The sequence below is a fragment of the Hemisphaericaspora subhashii genome (assembly GCF_019202705.1).
Source record: "Hemisphaericaspora subhashii strain CBS 10753 chromosome Unknown scaffold2, whole genome shotgun sequence".
Taxonomy (NCBI): Eukaryota; Fungi; Ascomycota; class Pichiomycetes; order Serinales; family Debaryomycetaceae; genus Hemisphaericaspora; species Hemisphaericaspora subhashii.
This window is the reverse complement of record NW_026057213.1, coordinates 365,179-383,484: the sequence shown is the minus strand read 5'-3', so window position 1 is coordinate 383,484 and position 18,306 is coordinate 365,179. Positions and strand designations below refer to the sequence as shown.

The window sequence follows — 18,306 nt, the reverse complement described above, 5'->3', positions numbered from 1 at the left end:
TGTTGTCGACTCCCCACAAGCAAGAGTCAATTCAGAGTCAAAATAAACCCAGATATTGCTGCAAAAAAATAAAACTTCTAACACTCATTAAATTATCATAAATAAAACGACAAACACACTAAACAGAGAGAGTCAAAAAAATAATATATAAAATTCTATAGATTTCTAACTACATTTCACTATTATTTCCATTACTCCCACTACCATTTATATCAGACGATCTATTAATAGTCAAATTATCAAAAGGATTAGGACCATTCTTATGCATATTTGTCTGTGCCAATGGAGATGGTGTATTGGCAACTGATCCAACTGGACTATTTGCAGCCACAAACATTTCTTGAATATTCCCACCACTGATCTGACTACCAGTTGCAACCAATGGTGTACGCATAGGTGCCGGACCACTGGACATGAATGAAGATGCAGATGGCATTGACATTAATGGAGGTGGAACATGTGAAGAAGCTGCAGGTGCTGATTGTACAGCTGCTCCCCCAGGGGCAGATGAGGATGATGAGGATGATGCTTCTGGTAAGAGGGATTTATAGGAAGATACCTCTAACATATATGTGACTTCTTTGGCAGTTTTGGTTAAATTTGACATTGATCCACGAATATCATCTAAAATGGGTAAATCTTTAACTATCGCCTTGACTGATGCTAATGTTTGAACCATGGTTTTAATAAATTGATTAATATCTTCAGCAAATAATTTCTTGGTTGTTTGTGATGGATTATTTCGAATTGTATACAATTTAGTCTGTAATCGCTTGGTTATTTCTAAGGATGCAGCACAGACATTTATCAATTCCTTAACTCTATTTGCAACTTGAGGTTGGTTTTCTGGAGAACTTGAAATGACTACTTTATTAATTGCTTGATTCAATTCATTGAAAATAAGCTGTGCATTTGTAGTCGCTGATTCAATAGTAACATACAATTTCTCATCCACTTCTTCAAGATGATCAACACCAATTGGAGGTAATTTTGGTTTAGATTCAACGACTGGGGTATAAACAAACTTTGGTTCTGATTTTGTTGATGCAACCAATAATGAAAATGCATTTTGTAACTCATTAAATGATCCATACATGGAAAGATATAACATTCTAATAAAACAGATATCAATCTTATTGACAAAACTACTGAAATTCTCAGATAACAAACTCATCATTGCCTTGAAGGATGTTATACAAGTATGCAATGATGTAACAATCAGATCTAAATTATTCCCCGTTTCTTCCATAATTTCAAGATTTTCAACTAATGTATCAATATTTGATTTGGTGCTGTATAAAAATGATACCATCTTGATGGTGACTTTTTTATCCGATGAAAATCCAGTAAATCTTCTAATGGACGAATGCAATTCACTAAATGAAAACAAGATCTTTCTGGATACTTTAACAATAGTAATACTCGAATGCTTGCGTTGAGTTAATGCAATTTTATTCAATTGACTTCCTCCTGTATCATTTGTAGTTGTTATGATTGATAATGCAGGATTCCGGGAAACGTGACTTGAAGAAGAAGGGGTAGTATCTTTACTCGAAATTTCATTGGATGGGACAGACGGAAGAGTTAATCTTCCATCTTGGGACATATTATTTTTCGGATGATGATGTTGTTCGTCATCTCCTACATCAGATTCATCTTGTGGTATTTCTTGCAAGGTTGATAATCTTCTAAAATACGCACTTGATTTATGTTCTGTATCTACACTTTCACTCTTTTCTAATATTCTATCAATCTCCTTAAGTGTGTTTGATCTAGATCTAGAAGGTGATTTAGTTGAAGCTGGGATTGATCTTAATCCGCTTGTGATTGAAGAAGGTGAATGGGATATGCTAGGCAGACTGGAAGTTGTTTCGGTTGTAGTTTGTACAACAAGTCTAGGTGGACTAGAAAGATTACCAAATCCATGGTCGACGATGGGAGCAGAAAGTGGAGGTGGTGGAGGATGCGATGGTGGTGTGCTTTTGTAATCTACTGTATTATACGACCTGTTGTTGTTGTTGTTGTTGTTGATATCTTCTTCTATTGACGATGGCCTAATATGTTTGTTTGCTGATTCATTATTCAAATCGTCCGACTTTCTAATGATTAATCCCATTCTTCGAGATGCTTTGGATGATTTGATTTTGGTTCCTTCACTAATACTTTGTGATCTTCTAACTGGTGGGGATGTACCATGGATTGATTCTCCAATTAAATCAGGATATTCATATGGTCTTCTTGCTTCTTTGTTCATTGAATCTTCGATTCGCATTCGGATCAATACTCTATTAGTTACTAAATAATTCTTTAATTCATGTACCCAATCTAAATCAGATTTTTGTTTTTGAAAAGTTTTAATAATTTCATTTGATGGTAATATTAATGGATTGTTAGTTACTTCGATTAAATTTAAATTTGATAACTCTCCAAGCGATGGATTAATATATCGAAATCTATTATCTTTAATTGAAATGACTTTTAAGTTTGTAAGTATTGATATTGAATCAGGTAAATATGTCAATTTATTTGATGATAAATCCAAAATTTCTAAACTGGCTAATTTATAAAAGAAATCTTTTGGGATATAAGCAATTGAATTATTATGTAAATCCAAATATTTCAATCTTGATGCAATTTTATAAAAATTTGATGGCAATTCTGGGAAATAATTATCTTCTAATGATAACTTTTCAACAATTAATGGAGGATCAAATGAATGTAAGAATTCATATATACCATCAACAACTTCTGAGCTGCTTAGATTACTTGTTGAATTATTATTTATGCCATTTAATCTTATTGTATGTTTTTGTTCAATGAGATCAACCTGATCTTTTAGCAAACCGAATATATGTGACTTAGTCATTGGTGACATCTAACTTTTGTTAATCTAAATGAATGTAACAAATAAATCTTGCCACACTAACAACAACCTGATTGTGACTGACTTTCAAAGATCTCCTTAGTTCTTTTTTAAACTATTTGGAATATTCCTCCCAGTTTGGATATTGCCTTATTGATGATTTCTTGCACTTTTTTGGTTGTAAAAAAAAAAAAAAAATTCGAAACAAAATCAAAAAGGAGACACAATTAACAAACAGGCGAAAAAGATTTTAGTTCAATGAATTTATTTACGAGAATCGATTGACGATGGAATTATTTCTCCTTGTAAAAAGATTTCTTATGAAATGAATTGAATCTGAACTTTTCAAAGGGAAATGAGTTGAGAGGTGAGTTAGAAAGTGAAAAAGTAAGAAATGGTTTGATGTAATTCTGGAAAGGACAGTAACCTGGACAACGACAATTGTTTTGACTATTTTTACGACAAAACGGAAATATGGAAAGTCGCAGAATTTTAGGATGAGACATTTTTCATTTTCAATTTGTCAGCTTCATGGGATCCTAAGCCAATTGTAGTGAGTGCACGTGAAAAGGTCTTACAAACCCGAGGGCTGGAATATACAGTAACATAGCTTCTATTCTGAATATATTGCATTTCTATTTACATAAAGGTTACATATCCAACATTCTCACACTGTAACACCTCTTGCTATAGCATCTGTACGTTCTTGCCATACTGTCTTACCAGTACAACTACAAACTTGTTTATCATTTTCCCAAGCACCTGCAGATCTAGCAATTACACCACATAATGAATCACTAGATATCTTATCTTCCAATTTAGATAAGATGATACTTCTTCCAATTAATTCATTGATACTCAATTTTGCATGAAGAAAAGCCTGACCAGCACACAACGTTTCATCTCCATCTACAATTGAAGCACCCAAGGAATTTATAGCAGTAGAAACACTAGATGGTTGTTCAACATCAATTGGATCTAAATCATAATAACTTGGTCCTGTAGAAAGGGCCCCGTTTGACAAATTACCCGAGGTTCTAATGGAAGGATAATATCTCCCCTTAGCTAATCCATTAACTGTCAAATCTATAAATAAATCAGTAGGGGAAACACTAACAATTCTGGCTAATCCTTTGACTGGCAGCTTGATGTCTCTAGGGTCAAATGATTCTAAAATACACACAGCCGCAGAATTAGGTCTTCCAGTACCTCTAATGATTGCATCTCGACCAGTTTCTTGAATGGCTCTTACAATTGTACTGGGTGGCAAAGTACCTTCTGTTGTAACTAAATTTGATTTCAAATTGATATCGAATTTTTGTATTCCTTCTAATTTCCCGAGAACTTTTGCTACTGATTCAACACAGGCATTACATTCCATTGGAACGGCGAATACAATCTCAAATCCTACAGTCATTGTTAATTGTTTAGGAGTGGTGTATGAAAGAGAATGGTAAGTTAGCAAGTGTTTCTAAAATCGCTTACAAATTAAGAAAAATGATTTAACGGGGATTTGTTCCGGTTTTTAAATAATTGCGGAAAAACTGTGGATATTTTTACAATCATTCGATTTTAAAGCAATGTTGGTCCTTAAGGAATAAGCAATCTTCTTTTTAATTTAATTCCTATAAAACAACTATAAATCTAAAAACAATAAAACAAGTCACCTTGAATTGGTACAAACATTGCCCCTATTTAAATGGCAACTAAAAATTCTAAATTTTTAAACTACTCATTCTACGAGGTTCACCAGTTCCCTCGTCGGTCTCCTCATCCAACTTAGTACAAACCCAAGTAGAAGCATACATATTGACTCTATCAATACATTCTCCACTATGTCTAATAGCAGCAGCTTCACATTTAAATCCCAAGGATTCAAATGTCTTAATATACCAAGGATTTTGAGAAGCTGATCTTAACATAACTCTACCACCTTTAGCAAGACATTTTTTCACAGCACTAATTTCATTAATTGCATCGGTACCATTTGGATCAAACCAATCCATATGATCCATAATGATAGCAATTGTGATTGATTTCTTATTCAATCTAGCGAAAACATCATTTAAAGTATCAGTATGTAATCTAATGTTATCGATTGGATTTTCATTCGTAACTCTATTGGCAGATGTAAGTCTTTTATATCCTTTGGTTGTTAAATAATCAGGACAATTATCTTTAGTATATTTACCCATTAAACATAAATAATAAAAGTAATTGTCTTTAGCAATTAAGGATCTATTGATAAGTGGATCTAAAGTATCAATAACATATTTGAGTACAGAAGGACCCATCATATCGGCTTGATTACCAGGAACTCCCAATGCCTTCCATAGAAAGATTGGATTACCAACTAATAAAGTAGCAACTATAGGATTAAACAAAGCTGGTTTAAGTTTTTCATTCCAAACCCTTAATTGTTGTGTCATGGTTGTACATTGACAAAGTTCATCAACATATTTGGAAACTCCACAAATCTTGAAAACATATTTACATAATCTTAAAGCCCATCTAGTAGAACCAGTATCATAAAGCCCCGTCCCAGTGAAAGCAGCTGGTCCTTTATCCATCCAATATTGGAAAGCATTAGATGACATGTGGGGAGATAATTTCTCAAGTAAGAGTTGTTTGAAATTATCAATCTTACCTTGTCCAAACATTTGCCAGATTTGATCTTGATTAAGACTTTTGAAACTAGCTAATTTCAATTCTAATAAATGGTTTTGAGATGGATTTAAATCGACAGCATGGATTCTTCTTGGTGGTTCTGGTAAACTGGCATAACTTAAGATATTATCACCAGCAGAAGTAATAGCTAAAACAGTATCATCACGATTGAATTTCAAAATATTATGATCTTCTCTTGGATCTTCCCAAGTGAATGCATAAATATATTGATTTTTGAATTGTTCATATAAATGATTTAATTCATCATAATAAACTCTCCAAACTTCCTTTTGATAATAGATTGATGGGAATGGTAAATTCTTTTGTAAATTGTTTAAAGCAGCCTCGTGACCTTTAGATACTGGGATTTCAACTTGTACTGGACTATCACTTGGAGCTAAATATGGTGATTCGGTAGCCAAACAATTCAATCTATTTAAAAGTGGTTGAGCTTTTGATTTATCACATCCAATCCAAATATAATAAGGAATCTTACCTAATGCCTTATTATAACAATTTAATGATTTAACGGTACCAAATTTATATTCCAAATAATTTCTTCTTGCAGAATCAAGAAATACTTTATCAGCTTCAAACCAAATTCTCCAGAAATTTCTTAAAATCCATGGTATATTCCTATTAACCAATCCACCCAAAGTATTAATCCTACCCATTGAAGTATCATTACTTTGAATACCAAAATCAACACTAGCAATCACCCCTTCTTTGTGCAATTTACTCACCGCATTATCAATGGCAGCATTGAACGTTGGGATCATAGATAATGAATATGAAAAAGTGATTAAATCAGCATATTGATAATCAATTTGGAAATCACAAGCATCAGCAAGTAAAACATGAACATTTTTCCAATTATGAGCCGAGAATCTTTGTTTCGCAACTTCACATAATGAAGGTGAAAGATCAACTAAATATACTACTTTGAAATTTTTGGCAATTGAACTTATTTTATCCATATATTCGATATTAGAACCTGTTCCTCCACCGATATCGATCCAAACAAGATCATTCTTTTTGGATAAATGAGAAATTGATAATTGAAGACATTCTTGTCTTCCCTTTAATAATAATTGTCTGGTTGTATCATAAATATGAGCTTGACTTTGGTAGAACATTTCAAGTGATTGTTGTTGATTTTTAGCCAGTGCATGTTTGACAGTCTTTTTTTGAATCAATGGTTTAACAAAGCATGCCCAACAGAATACCAAAATGGAATGAATTGTTTTGTTGACTTTACTTGATAAGTAGATCAAACCACATACAAGTGAAATTGAAGTGAATACATATAATTTTGAAAAATCAGTGGGGAATAAATCCACAAATAAGTCTGACATATTCTGTTTTTTATTCTAGAATAGTGTTGAAACAATTGTTAAGAAAGAAAGAAAAAGGATGAACGTTAGGTTGAAGTTGAATATATAGTTAGGGTAAGTTGAAACTTGAAAAAGAGATATTTTAATGGATATTTATATAATTTTACAAAGTTTAATGGGCCCCGAGGACATTCTTGAATTTTTGTTGGAGAGTCTCATTCTCTCTTATTGTTGAGCTTTTGAGGTTGGCATACTTTATTCCTAATTGAGAGGTTGGTAATATCAACAATCATAATAAATATATACCACGAGTGAAACCCATCTATCAAGAAAAATAATAAGAAACACGTTCAACGTGGGTTCCTTCTTTTTTTTGCACCCAAATAAGCATAGGAGAGAAAAAAAAAATAATGAACTTCAACACGTTTTTTGAAAAAAAAATTTTAAGCTTTTTCTTTGTAAAATTCGCTTACGTAAATCCCAAAAAAACCCAACACTTTCTAATTATATTTTAGCTTATAATTGTATGTGTATTGTAAGTTACTGTATAAATACTTGATAGAAAAATCATATGCCAATTTTGGATCGATGAGTTTTTGGCTTTGACCGTTTCTCTGGTGATTGAATTACAACTTAAAATTGGAAAAGTTTATTTTTCGCAACAATAACAATAACACAACTACCAATGAGAGAAGAATTTATAATTATGACATGTGTCTGATACATGAAACGCATTCCTCGAGAAATAGAAAGAAAACGCAAAAATGTCCATTTTATGAAGTCTATTAATGATACACATTTCTAATTCATAGATTAGCAAGAAAATATGTTGCAATTGAAAAGTTCTTGTCCCTTATCTCCACTTACTACAACTCTTCAGGTCAACAGATTTGGTTTTTGTTTTTCCGTTGATCCTAAGTTACCCTGCACAACCCTACCTAACAGAAACTACTAGGCCCTGTGTTGTTCAACTACAGCTGGATCTTCATCTTCCAAGCGTCTTAATAAATAATCCACTTCAACTTTTTTAGTTAAAGGAATAATCCAATCCTTATAAATTTTGGCAATAATTTCAGGATTTACTTTACTTTGAGGATTTTGACTATATTTCATTGAAGGATCAGTTCCATATTGTTCACCTTTAATAATTAATCTTTGTAAAATTTTCTCTTCAACTGCACTATTGGTAATTGATGCTTCAATTCCTTTAATATCTTTATTTAAAATCAAATTAATATATAAAGGTTTATCACTTTGATATTTTGCTTCTGCTACAAATTTCCCAAAATGAATTCTACGAGAAATTGCTTGTAAACATTCAATATCTGCTGAAGAAACAGAACCTAAATTCTCCAACTGTTCACCTTCTTTACAACTTACTTTTGGTACTATTTCATTCACGTAATAATCCAAGATCTCTTGATTCACATTAACTTCATCAGTATAACTTGCCAACACTTTCGGATAGTCAATAGGAGGTAAGATTGGTTTTAAGATCTTGGATGGAAAGAATGGACTTTCGTCAGGAGCTTCAAATCTTCTGATTTGAGAATGAACTATTTCTATTTGTAATAATGCCCATTCCAAGAAACTACCATCAAAATTTGGAATCTCAAATCTATTTTTCTCGTATACTGATGGAGAACTATAAAATTGTGATCTTTCAATTAAATCAAACACAATAGAATCCTCCATCCTAACTAACGCTTGACGGATATTGTTTAAATCAAGGACTGTTTCTGGTTTCATGAAATCCATAGTTCTAATTCTTCTAGTTGTATATTTCCTAACTGACTGGAATATTAATCTATGAATCATATTTCTACAAGGGAAATTTTTCATTCAAGGTTTTTATTTTTTTTTTCTTGTGTGGTGGAGGTGGGAAATCACAATGAGTCAATCTGAGGAAATTACTACGAGGAAGGAGGGGAGAAAAAAATGCAAATCATTATATAAATAAATATGTGACAGAGAGGCTAAAGAAACAAATACATACATACATCGTAACTAATCAGTTACTAATTTCTGCTGGTTCAGAAAGTGGTAATACAGATGGCTGTAACCCATAGGCATCTTCATCGTCCCATTTCTTAACTTTCTTCTTCGCATATTGGACCAATGCATGCCTATCTTCTTCTTGTGGGGTTGAGAATTCAGATATAGTAGCATCAAATTTCCCTACTAAGTTAGCTCTTCTTGCAGCTATAAATCGTCTTACTCTATCAGCTTCCTTCTCCCCCATTCCATAATTGTCATATGACTCATTCAAAGCTCTCATTGTCTTCAAATTTAATTTTTGCTGGTCCAATAACCTCTCATTCACTCGGTCAACAGCTCTCGATATCTGCAATGCAAACGCAATGGCGCCTACAGCCAAGACTCCATAAAGAATCTTATATTTGTTCTTCTCCAATTCTTCAACAGTAGGTGCAGGTCTCTTATATCTTGCCCGATAATAATCTTCCCACGTCGCTGCCCGCCAGAATTCCTCATTATTCTCAAAAGAATATTTCCCTCTAAATGCATTAGCTCTTCTATAAGCTTCAAAATGCTCCTTACTGAATCCATCTGCTGGATCTGGCATTCTGGTCTGTTGTTCCCATGATGTAGTTTGATATCTCTCATAGGCAATTCTACGACGAGGGTCTTTTAATATATCATATGCTTTTTGTACTAATTCGAACCGCTTCTTCTTTTCTTCTGATGAAAGTGGTTTTCCTTTATGATGAATAACTAAACTAGTATCAGGGTGATATAGTTTGACATAGGCCAAATATGTTTTCTTTAGTATCTTCTTCAATTCTTTCGTAGATAGTTTCTTATCCTGTTCTCCAAGATTGAAGATTTCATATGGAGTTGGATCTTTTGTTTTTGGCCATGGATGGATATCTAATCTTTTATGATGATCAAGCTCAGGATCTTCGTTTGCAGCTGTGGCATAATGGGCAATTGAAGTAATAGAAGTAGTAGCGCGTGGGATAAACAAGCTAATGTTCTTGGGTGTCTGGTGTTGAATACACCTTAGTGTACAACAAGATACTTTAAACATAATACCCCTGATCTATAACTTAAAGAAAGAAAGAAGCATATTAATTTTTAATTTGTAATTCAATTCGGTTTTAAAAATTATGTACAAGTAACCAATCGAAATTGCTTCTGGCGCATAGTTAAGTTCGGCTCGGCCTTTGAATTTTTCTCTGAAGCTTAATTTGATATTTTGTGTGAAATGGAGTTTGCTGATTATGCTTGCAAATATCTCCATAGCTGATCAACAAATATAATCTATCTGAGAGTGTATGTCTAAGCTTAGACATGCGAAGTTCGTATTCTGATTAAAGATTGCTTCCCTTAGATCGTATGAACATAGAGAAAGTGGCTGATCCAGAGTCTGCATCGAATTTACATTTTCCTTTATATCGGAGGCGGAACTCATCGGGGATTCCCAAATAGGTATTCCATCCCACTTTAAACACATCCTACGAGATGATCTTATTGTTATCCTGACTTCCCCACAAAAAGAAGTGTTCATATGTGGTTTCATTATTCGGGTCTAGTGTGTCTCACAATTTTAAAGTTTACGTCCTGCATGGGAAGACTTTCCAAATCAGGGATTCCGTTCCGCAACTGGTAGCAGTTTTTCTAAAAAAGAATTGGGGATTCCCTTTTAATGGTTTTGCACCCATTCCTAAAACAATATAAATAAGGCTGATTATTCCACCCTGCTTAGTTGGTGAGCTATGTTGTATATCTCAGCTACTTTCTATATCAATACTACAATGTCCCCAACTCAAATAATTGATGAATCCGTTCCTGCTAACCTTGAACCACGCTTTGTTGCAATAAAAAAAAGATTGATCAAACCAGAAAACATTGACAAAGTTACACAAAGCTGGAAGCAGATCTTAGTTGAATTAGATAAAGAACTCACAAGAATTGCTGAGGCTGGTCCTTCGTATGTTCCTAAATGCGACTTCTCGGAAATCAAAGATACTAATAAACTTCCACCTAAAATCTCTGCATTGTTTAAACAAAGAGGTGTGATTATGGTTGATAATGTTATTGATACCCCACAAATTGACCTCTGGTTTAATGAATTAGTTGAATTCTGTAAAGACAATCCAGAAACTGCGGGATATACTTTCCCAAATCCAACTGCATGGTATAACATTTTTTGGACCAAACCCCAAACTGAAGCTAGATTTCACCCAAATATGAAGAAATTATTCAAGACCATGGCTAATGAATTTCATGTCGATGATGAATCCACATTGCTTGATTTAGACACTCAGATAGTCTATGGTGATAGAATTAGAATTAGGGAACCTGGGTCAACTGCTACTTTGCCATTACATTTAGATTCTAGTTCTATTGAAAGATGGGAAGATATCATGTATTCCAAAGTTTATGAACCTATCTTTAATGGGGAATGGGAAGATTGGGATCCGTTTAAATTAGACGAAAGAACTACTGCTTCTGAAAACCTTTATGAACATATCGAAGAAGGCAAATCAACCATTTGTAGTGCCTTCCGTACTTTGCAAGGGTGGTTGGCACTTTCAAATAACAAATCTGGTGAAGGTACTTTAAGAGTATTACCAAATATTAAATTAACAATGGCATATATCATGTTGCGTCCATTCTTTTGGCAGGATCCCAAGTCTGGTAATTTGGATGATTATGAAATTGATCTAGACACTCCTAAATTCCCAGGAACTGTTCCTGGACAAGGTCAATTATTTTTGGATAAGTTTTATCATCATCTACATAAAGGGGTTATTTCAATTCCTGATGTCAAAAAGGGGTCATTTGTATTTTGGCATGCTGATGTTGCTCATGAAGTTGATCATGAGCATAATGGTGATTCTGTTTCTTCTGTTTTATACTATGGTCAAACACCATTGACTGAAGGGAATATCAAGACCTTGTTGGATACAAGACATGCATTTTTGAATAATATTTCTCCAGAAGATTATCGATCGCAACTAAGTGAGGAAGACAAGAAAAAGGAATATCAAGGTGCCGATTTTGCTCATTTTGGTGAGGATATGGATTCCAAGAGATCTATGGGCCTTGTGCCATTTGAGATCTCCGAGGACTTAACTGAAGGTCAAAAGAGAGTTAGGCAACTTGCAAATGAAGCGATCTCTAAACAAGCATAATGAATACAAAAATTTACTTCCATTAAAATACATAAATATATAAAACATCTTTTTAAATAAATTTACAACTTTCCAAATAAAACATCATAATAATAAACTTTCCTTTTTTACCAATCGACTTCAATAACTAATAATAAAAAAAACTGTCACATAACATATGACACATATAAACGTAAAAATCAAACAAATTAAGCCCATCAAATAATTCGTCTATGCCAATGCAATAGCATAATCTTCATCAACGACGTACTTCTCCCAATCATTAGTCCATCCCATTAAGCCTCTCTTCTTGTTCTTCTTGGTAGTATCATTTATAACACCAAAACTATTCTCATCACAATTATCTAAATCTCTTCTCTTCCAAATACTTAAAATAATTTGTCTTGTCTTACCAACATTACCCAAAGTATTATCTTCTAATTTATCCATAATTTGTAATGTCAAATAACGTAAATCTTCACAATCAGCGGCAACACTTGAAATTTCAGAAGATGCCATAAATACTGACCAAATCAACGTTGAATACCATTTATAATCGTTCTTGATAACAATAAATTCCAATAATTTGAAAATTTGTCTAACCAAGCGAGTAATAGATTCATCTTCTGGAGTCTTATTTAATAAACAAGATTCAAGATATAAAATTGTAGCTAAACGCTTAATCTCACAGGATAACAAGAAACAGAATTCTTCGATTTCCATTCCAAATTCTTGTACCATTAATGTTGTTTCATTATGATTGGTACTTGCCAAAGCCGCTTCCATTACATTAATATTCATTTCATCCAATTTCTTCTTCATATCATTACATAAGATAGCATAATTAGTTTCACTAATGGAATTTCTAAATCTTTCGAATGATAAATCAGTAATATCAGAAATGATATTTAATAAACGACGATCACATCCCATCCAACTAACAAGCGTGATTTGATTAGGTGCTTTAACAACTCCGGTTTTTTCTTCCTCTTCTTCTTCCAATTGTAAAAAGAATGAATTAACATCCTTACAAGCAGTTCTACCAATACTTTCTTGATAATTTAAAAATTCAAGACAGAATTTCAATAACGAATATTCTAAACTATTGTAAGGTAATACGAATTTTTCTGAATTGATCAATTTCTTACATAATTTCAAATAAATAGTCCATTGTCTGTCACAATCATTAGCAAATTCATATAAGATCAATAACACCAATGCAACCAATAAATCAGTAGTATATGTATGACTAGAATTATTTATATCAGTATCGCTCACCAATCTATCAATTTCAGGTTGGATTTTGGCAAGACCTAAATCTTGGAAATATTTAGCTTTACTTAACCAACCAGCTTTTTGAGCAATTCCGTTAAGTTTCGATAAATATATTGAACCTAATGAAAGAATGAGATAAAATAATGAAGTATTATTTTGAGAATACTTCACTAATGCCGATAAGTCTAACCCTTTTTCCACCACAATAGATCGAGAGTTATCGTCACTTAATTGATTGTAATAAATAGATTGATCACCAACTGGGTTTAAAATTGGTGAAATGAATTCAATATAATAATTCAAAGCGAAATTCAAAGAATTTGGATCTTTCAATGACCGGGTAATATCAGGTGGAATAATTGATGATTGTAAAGAAGGTACAATCATAGGGGTAATATTCATGGGAGGCATAAACACTCGATTAATATCACTATAACCGGTGTTTATAAATTGTAATTTTTGTAAGTTACGAATGGTAGCATAGTATGATTCTTGTGATCTTTTAACTAATTGAGTTGTTTTAGCACCACTACCAGAATCTTGTTTTTTATTTTTTGACCAAACACCTTCTCTACCAAATTTTTTACCTCTTAATTCTAAATCTTCTCTAAATTGTAAGATGATTTTATAACGACATGTAAGACCTTTGGAGATACATCTAGAACAATGGGGTTTTATTTCATCACATTTAATTCTTTTGGATTTACATTCTTCACAACCAAATCTAGATCTTGGAGTTTTTGATTTTTGACTTGGTTTTTTCTTGCTGGAGGCACTTTTGGATATTTTCGAAGTTGATGGTTCTTGTTTAATAAACGTTGAATCGGCAGAAGTACACGGAGATATATGATCTAATAACAAGTCTGTGCTAGAAAAAACTTTGGGAGAAGAAGAAATTGATGAAGTTGGAGTAATGTTATTATGATGTTGATAAAGCAACGTGTTGTTATTGTTGGTTGCATGGGGATACATATGGAACCCAAGTCCAGAGACTGGCATATGCAGTAGTGGGTGAGGGTTGACATGTTGGAAAGGTGGTGATATGCTTGTTGATTGATAACTTGAAGAGGTAATACTTGAAACTGAACCCGAAGGACTTGAGCTTCTGTTGTATTGGTAGTAGAATGATGATAATGGTGATTCTGGTGGTGGGGTGATACTATGAGGTGGTGGGGTAATCTTATGTGAATCCATATTGAATTATCTGTGGTCGTTGTAGTAGCTGTAGGAAGTAGTGTCTTTATTAAAAATAGGGTGACGAGTCCGCCTGTTGGTTTCTGTTTTGTTTAAATGGGTAATTACGTAAGTAGCAGACTAGGAAGTACAGGTTATTTCGTTTCTTTAACTAAACTGTTAAATGTTATATAAAATTGAATTTGAAAGGAAAGGTAAAAATACCAAAAGTATAGAGTAAGATTATTAATAAAAATAGAAAAAACGGCAGAACTGGAATTATATATATTTAGTAAGGACATACGGGACAGACAAAAATAACAATTAAGGTTTAAAATAAAAATTGATAGTAAAACTGTTAAAAAATATTTTAAATTTATTTTAATTTTGTTGAGACATTTTCAATTCTATTTTGTGGCAAATAATATAATATTTTCTTAGAGACATTTTACTAATATTTTCGTATTCTATTATATTCGGTCAATAACCCCCTTGGCTAGGATAATGAGACATTAGCCATTCGTGATTTGTTGCAGTTTAGGTCAATCATATAAAGCAAAATAAAAATAGAATAAATGGCTTTTGCTTTCCCCAGTCATGCAAGAAAGTATCAAATGAAAATTGAAAGTTGAATAAGGGGTTCATTTGTGGAGAAGCATTGGTCCCTTTTTCCAACTTAAACTGTCTGAATCGATTTCATTTAACTTTGTCAAAATTGTCTAGGCATTTCATATTCCGATCTAGGATTTGACTAGAATATCATATTCACAAAACCATCAGCAAAGTGAAACACTAACAAACTTAAATTAAACTTCTTGGGGGTGGCGGAAAAATATGTCTAAAAACGAATCTGTGAATTAATGCAAAGCGGAGTAATTAAGCGCCCTTAAAAAATACCGCGAAACCATCCATAGTTACATATTTCAGCAGGCGATTTGATAAGGTTCAAACTAAAAAATATTTGTGGCAAATTTCTTTTTTCTATTCTTTTGGATAAAGTATTAACCTGGCGAATTGTCCGCGATGAATAAACCCCACCAGGTAGAATTGACCACGTAGAAAGCTTTCCCACTCAAATAACTTATATGATGCAGCATCGAGCCAATCGGACAAATTTTTTTATCCCAAAGTCCAAATGGCAAATATTATTAATTGTTCTGATTTTGTCCTCACTCATTAAGCATGGCTAACAACACGTCTGCAAGTACAATTTCTAGAGCGATTTATTTCTTAATAATCATAAGAGAAAATGTCGCATTTCATGAAGTTTGTGCCATATTAAAATATTATTTTCTCAGAAGGATTCATTGTTTTTTGGTATCATGCATCTATGAGTGCAATTGGCTAATAATATTATCCGAAGGATGGATTCTTTTTTTGTGACACTGTATATCCGCTAATATAAAAAAATTCACTTGTAATAAATCAAAAAGTTTATTGAATCATCGCGATAATATGTGACCTAATGTAGTATCAATAAGGATAACAACTTGCAAGTTGCTACTAATCGAGATCTCAAATGTAAGCAATTTATGTTGAATTTGATTCCTACAACATTAGTGGGGTAAAAAATGGTTCAACTTAAACCGCCAGCCCCCCTCACCCACCTCGACAGCCAAAATTCATTGGATTACATTCTTGTCCTTGTCGATATGTTGCAACGATTGTTCGGTTCATTACATTTAATGACGGACAATAAATATCACAAATTTATAGTTCACATGGCTCTCCCCCTCTTGGTGCCATATACGAACATCGAAATTGCGCTACGCTAGATTCCCGCTTCTTTGTCCTAGTCGCTCTATGTTTAGCTTGTTTCGGGTTGTTCTTGTTTAACTTTTGTGAACACAATCAATCCTGTCAAATTCTTTGATTTTGTTCAAAGACAAGAGAACCGGTTATTTTTTCGAAATTGGATTTAAGTATTTTTTATTCACCGATCTTCTTTGTGACCAATAATAATACTGTTTATTATTTCACAAAACTAGGAGGGGTAGAAATGGGGCGGTCGTATCACCTATTTGATTGGCTAAATGACGCGATGCCACTCCGTCACATGACCCTGGTTGCTATGGAGACCGTTATCGTCCCGAAAGGTCATGATTCAAATACTTTGTTCCAATTGAATCATTAGTAAATAATATAGGAACAATGAAGCGTTTGTGCGTTAGTTTCTTGTTCCATACGCTATTTGATTTTACTGTTGACAGTTGAATATTGAACTACGAAGAAATGTGTATGCAATTTAATTTTAATTAAATTATGTAATTTTAATTTTAGTGTATGAAAACCGTTTTTTTTACATGTAAAATCTAAACAGGTGTTTAATTACGATATCATCGGAGATCTAGAGAGAAATACCTTAAAATATTCTGTGGCTGATGCCCTATGCAGATCCGTGCATTTAATAGAAAAATATAACTCAAATAATATCCCATTTCTTTTTATTCATAGTTTCAGATGAACCCCAGTATTCGCTTTTTCTCAGCCGAGTTCAACTAAAGCTTTTTCTGATTGTGTTAAACGTTGTTTTCACCTGTTTCAAAATACAAGGGAGAGTCTCACCACGTAATTTGCAAAATTTACTGAAAACATTTTGCCAAGCAAATATGCCTTTTAACACCATCTCTTTTATTGTGTATTGCAAAATGTTACAGAGAAACTATACGAGTTTGAATTAAACGAATCTCGATAGACAACCAATATCTTAAACTACTCTTCAGATGTATATTTTTTTAAGAATAGAAATGATTGAGACGTGGTCGACAAGTAAAGTTTGGAAACCGTCACAATCCTAAGGATATACTGGCATATAAACCAAATAAAGGACTACCAGCCAAACGGCCAACCTGCCAGTGGTCCATAAATTTAGATCAGTTCTTGATAATCTAGCACTCACTGGGGAACTTATTCGTGTATCATCTTGTATTGTTAATCAGTCAGATGACAATCTACAATATTTGACATTCCCCAAAAACTATAGTTCTAAGGACTGAACTTTATTTCATATGAAGTGGAGTTCACGGACCCCTTTCGACTGCACTTCTTCGTCATATGGCGGTGAGCCCAACTTAGACAAATTCCTGTGGACTTTCGCCTTCCCCAAGTAGGAATCAGGAATGGACGAAATCCTTCCTCGGCACAATAGTCCTTCTACGGAACGAACAACAACACCAATTATTTAGTTTGGTTATATATACAAGCTACGCACGTAATCTTCCCATGTTGCAATACACGATTGCTCGGTTCCTCCACGGACTAAGCACGGGGCTTCCTTGTTATCAAACTACTGTAAGTTTTACGATCGGCCAAATGCATCTCTCGCTCTTGTTGTTAATCTATTAAGATTGGCCGACAATAGCAAACTTTTACAAAAACCTACAAGGTTGGCAAAAATTTTATAATCTTTGCGAGCTTTCTTGTTAACCTAAACGGGAGGGGAAGTGGTGTTTATTTCTTGGTGTCAAAACTATCAAAACTGTTTGCTAGTTACCTCGTGGATTCCGCTTTCGGTTAAATAAGGGGTAAATAGCTGCGGATGGATAAGGAGGGAGAAATCCTATACATAGTTTACCGTAGGTTTTCTCGAAGAAGTAGGAAAACTAAGGAAGGGAAAGCGATCTCTATGAGAGAAACAAATTTTTGAGACTTATGAAAAGCAAGGCAACTTTACTACCCATCTAATCGGTGGCATTCGAGGGTACAACATTAGGATCTGGTTACTGTTCTTCAAGGAGCTCCTTATAATTGAGTAATATAACTGATAGTAGTTAATTTGTAATTATAACTATGCAAAAGATTTCGATATTTTTTTTCGCAATAAAGAAGAAGATTCATAATTGCTATTGCTACAACG

At 33.4% G+C, this 18,306-nt stretch overlaps 7 protein-coding genes across 7 annotated transcripts; 1 reads left to right on the top strand and 6 right to left on the bottom strand. All coding sequences in view use genetic code 12, as the record gives it.

The window, feature by feature from the left end:
- Positions 1-169: 169 nt before the first annotated feature.
- SOG2 (Sog2p) lies at positions 170-2,866 on the bottom strand (the record flags this gene model as incomplete). The annotated part of the gene is made up of 1 exon (XM_049404765.1): positions 170-2,866. The coding sequence occupies one exon, from the start codon at positions 2,864-2,866 to the stop codon at positions 170-172; it is 2,697 nt and encodes an 898-aa protein (XP_049265687.1).
- A 664-nt stretch (positions 2,867-3,530) lies between these two features.
- On the bottom strand, positions 3,531-4,280 carry CCS1 (copper chaperone; the record flags this gene model as incomplete). Its single annotated transcript, XM_049404764.1, has 1 exon — positions 3,531-4,280. The coding sequence occupies one exon, from the start codon at positions 4,278-4,280 to the stop codon at positions 3,531-3,533; it is 750 nt and encodes a 249-aa protein (XP_049265686.1).
- Positions 4,281-4,578: 298 nt separating this feature from the next.
- Positions 4,579-6,885, bottom strand: BTA1 (Bta1p; the record flags this gene model as incomplete). Its single annotated transcript, XM_049404763.1, has 1 exon — positions 4,579-6,885. One exon carries the CDS (start codon positions 6,883-6,885, stop codon positions 4,579-4,581), a length of 2,307 nt encoding a protein of 768 aa, XP_049265685.1.
- A 930-nt stretch (positions 6,886-7,815) lies between these two features.
- On the bottom strand, positions 7,816-8,622 carry ARO7 (chorismate mutase; the record flags this gene model as incomplete). Its single annotated transcript, XM_049404762.1, has 1 exon — positions 7,816-8,622. The coding sequence occupies one exon, from the start codon at positions 8,620-8,622 to the stop codon at positions 7,816-7,818; it is 807 nt and encodes a 268-aa protein (XP_049265684.1).
- A 253-nt stretch (positions 8,623-8,875) lies between these two features.
- On the bottom strand, positions 8,876-9,913 carry J8A68_001139 (uncharacterized protein; the record flags this gene model as incomplete). Its single annotated transcript, XM_049404761.1, has 1 exon — positions 8,876-9,913. The coding sequence occupies one exon, from the start codon at positions 9,911-9,913 to the stop codon at positions 8,876-8,878; it is 1,038 nt and encodes a 345-aa protein (XP_049265683.1).
- Positions 9,914-10,640: 727 nt separating this feature from the next.
- Positions 10,641-12,023, top strand: J8A68_001138 (uncharacterized protein; the record flags this gene model as incomplete). Its single annotated transcript, XM_049404760.1, has 1 exon — positions 10,641-12,023. The coding sequence occupies one exon, from the start codon at positions 10,641-10,643 to the stop codon at positions 12,021-12,023; it is 1,383 nt and encodes a 460-aa protein (XP_049265682.1).
- Positions 12,024-12,233: 210 nt separating this feature from the next.
- On the bottom strand, positions 12,234-14,471 carry J8A68_001137 (Zn(II)2Cys6 transcription factor; the record flags this gene model as incomplete). The annotated part of the gene is made up of 1 exon (XM_049404759.1): positions 12,234-14,471. One exon carries the CDS (start codon positions 14,469-14,471, stop codon positions 12,234-12,236), a length of 2,238 nt encoding a protein of 745 aa, XP_049265681.1.
- Between the last annotated feature and the right edge of the window lie 3,835 nt (positions 14,472-18,306).